This window comes from Tupaia chinensis, unplaced genomic scaffold (genome assembly GCF_000334495.1).
Source record: "Tupaia chinensis unplaced genomic scaffold, TupChi_1.0 Scaffold000213_1, whole genome shotgun sequence".
Taxonomy (NCBI): domain Eukaryota; kingdom Metazoa; phylum Chordata; class Mammalia; order Scandentia; family Tupaiidae; genus Tupaia; species Tupaia belangeri.
Window position 1 is genome coordinate 194,568 of NW_006159688.1, and position 2,617 is coordinate 197,184.

Consider the following 2,617-nt stretch of genomic DNA (forward strand, 5'->3'; position numbering starts at 1 on the left):
GTTTCTTGTTTCAGACAGCCCCAGCTACACCCAAGCCCCAGCAGCAGCCAGCAAGCTGGGTGCTAACTGAACTGATGGGAAAAAAGAGTTGCTGAAACAGAAACTTAGACAGTTCTCCTAAAGCAACTGGTTCCTCTTTAAGCTAATCTAATTGCCAAGTGGGGAAATGAGTCAGTTGGAAAACTAAGGTCCATGAAAACACTGAAAAAAAAGCATGTAACATATGCACAGCCCTCTACTCTTAACCACAAACTCTTCTGTCCCTCAATCCCCACAGCAGTGGTGGGCACTTGCAAAAATCATGATGCCACCACTTGCCACTTCCTTTACCAGGAAGGTTTTGCTTTTTGTTCATTTTCTTGGCTTAATATTTAAAATTTTCCCCCACTGCTCTCTCCTGGGACTCCAACACAGTTTCCCTTTACTGGAAATGCAGAGGTGAATGACAAGATGGTAACGTCACCCTGGCTGAGATGCCACTTCCACCACACACAGGCTAACCCCTAGGTTTTCCACTCACCTGAGGGTGGAGGCTGTGTCCACAGGAGAAAGGAGCAAACACCTTCTGTGGGCTTTCATTGTTGTAATCCCTAAAAATCCTGAGCTTTGGAGATGATGTTATCTGGAGCAGAGCCAAAGGAATTGCTATTTGCAGGAGAAAATGCCTTGGTCTGCATTGTCCTAAACACTGAGACTGAGGGTTAGGGGGCCCCCATACTGTGTTGCTTTCTTTTAAGAGAAATGGTCAAGCAAAGACAAAATCCACACTGTACTCTAGATTTTGATTGATCAAAAGCAGACCTTGGCTAAGGAATATGTGTGCATATGTACATACATTTATATATCCTCTCCAAAGAGTTGGTACCTGTTATTCACCTTTACTTTTTCATTATATTGTTAATGAAATAAGGATAGGTACTTAAAAAAAGAATGAGACTCTTCATTACTCAATTTTTTAAAAGCAACAATTCATTGGTTATTATCATTAGATGAATATAATCTTATGAACTTCATCTTGGGTGCTGATGCCAAGTCTATCAGATCCAATAATTTAGTGCAATGTTTCCAGGTGCATTGATCTAGTACCAGAATGAACGGAAACCCAGCCCTGTTAGTTTGTTAGGATTATGAATGTGTGTCATAGTACATGTAGTGAGAGCCGGGGAATCCAAAGGAGTTGATGACATTCTCAACCGCACTCTCATGACTCCCTAGGTCATCCATGAAACAGAGGCAATGCTTACAGAGAAAAAAGTCATGTTTCAGTTGACCAGTATCACTGTAGTATGTACGTGTGTACATAATGGAAAGAAGTTTGGAGGAATTCAGTTACTTGATACCGATGTGGCTGGAAAGTGGTTTTAGAAAGAATGGGGCCAGATCCCATACTGAGCTGGTTGTTATTATCACTTTTTAAAATAATTATTTATTTAATTTTATTTATTGATTCATTTATTTTAATTTGACCAGAGAGAGACACACACAGAGTGAGAGAGATGGAAAGTGAGAAAGCAAACCACTAGATCTGGGACTCAAACTGTGTTTTGCCATGTGGGACTATCCAGCACCTTAACCACCACGCCACCTGCTTGCCCCTGAGCTGGTTATTATTAATACCTCAGCAGTGTTCTGTGGATCTGGAAATGCCACATTCTGGGTCTTTTCATGCTTTGGGGAACTGATTTTCATCATTCATTCAAGAGAGATTAAATTATAAGTCAGTATCCTGTCTATACTTGTCTAGAGATCCAAACCACTGCACAGAATGTTCTGGTTAATGTATAAGTCAGTCAGTTATAAATTTATACCTTAACAGCAGGATGCTAGAATTAGAAAAATTAGAGGTGAGTGCTCTTGACTACTTCTTTCTATTAATAAATGAGTCTGTTGAAATATCTGCACATCTGTCTTCGAAGTATTTCAGGGATGGTTCATCAGAAACAATGCTTTCTTAGTTAAACTGTTTTGAAAACTTGCTGACAAAAAAAAAGTCTTGCATGTTTTATCTTGACTAGATCTTATAGAGACCTCTCTTTCCTGATATGAGAATACAAGCAAGGTGAATGTAGACAATTCTATATTTTGGTTGTTCCTGTGTCTATAAGCACCAAGTCATTGTCATTCTGTTGTTGTCACTGTAGCTGCCCTTTTCATTTTCATCAATGAAAAACAGTGAAAATAGCTAAAACCAACAAGAGTGAAATTATATTACATCCACATGACAAAATGTTTCGTAGCCATCACAATGACTTCAAACAATTTTAATAACATAAAAAATTCTTATGCCATCATGTGGTAGAAAAATTTGATCCCCACTATGTGCAAGTGTATTCTAGAGAGAAGTTCATGAACCCATTGATGGGAACTACCCCTGGTTAGTAGCCTTTGTGAATTGCTCTAATTTTCCCCTCTTAGTTCCTGTCTTTTTGGAGTTTTCAACAATAAATGTATCTTCTCTTATTTGACAAATTTTTATTGAGAGCCTATTAAGTACCAAACAAAATGGATTCTGGGTAATGATCTCTTTTGTAATTGGAAGATGGCAACAAGTATCCATTGAAAAAACAAAATAAACAAATTATTTCTTGAATGTTTTTATGCTTGAAAGAGCTCAAGG

General features: G+C 38.3%; 1 protein-coding gene across 1 annotated transcript in view; it reads right to left on the bottom strand.

Moving 5' to 3' along the window:
• The window catches only part of MPEG1 (macrophage expressed 1), a 22,264-nt gene that overhangs the window by 3,468 nt on the left and 16,179 nt on the right, over positions 1 to 2,617 (bottom strand). Inside the window, 1 exon segment of the mRNA XM_006147416.3 lies at positions 2,109 to 2,182. Coding sequence (XP_006147478.1) covers positions 2,109 to 2,182 — 74 coding nt within the window.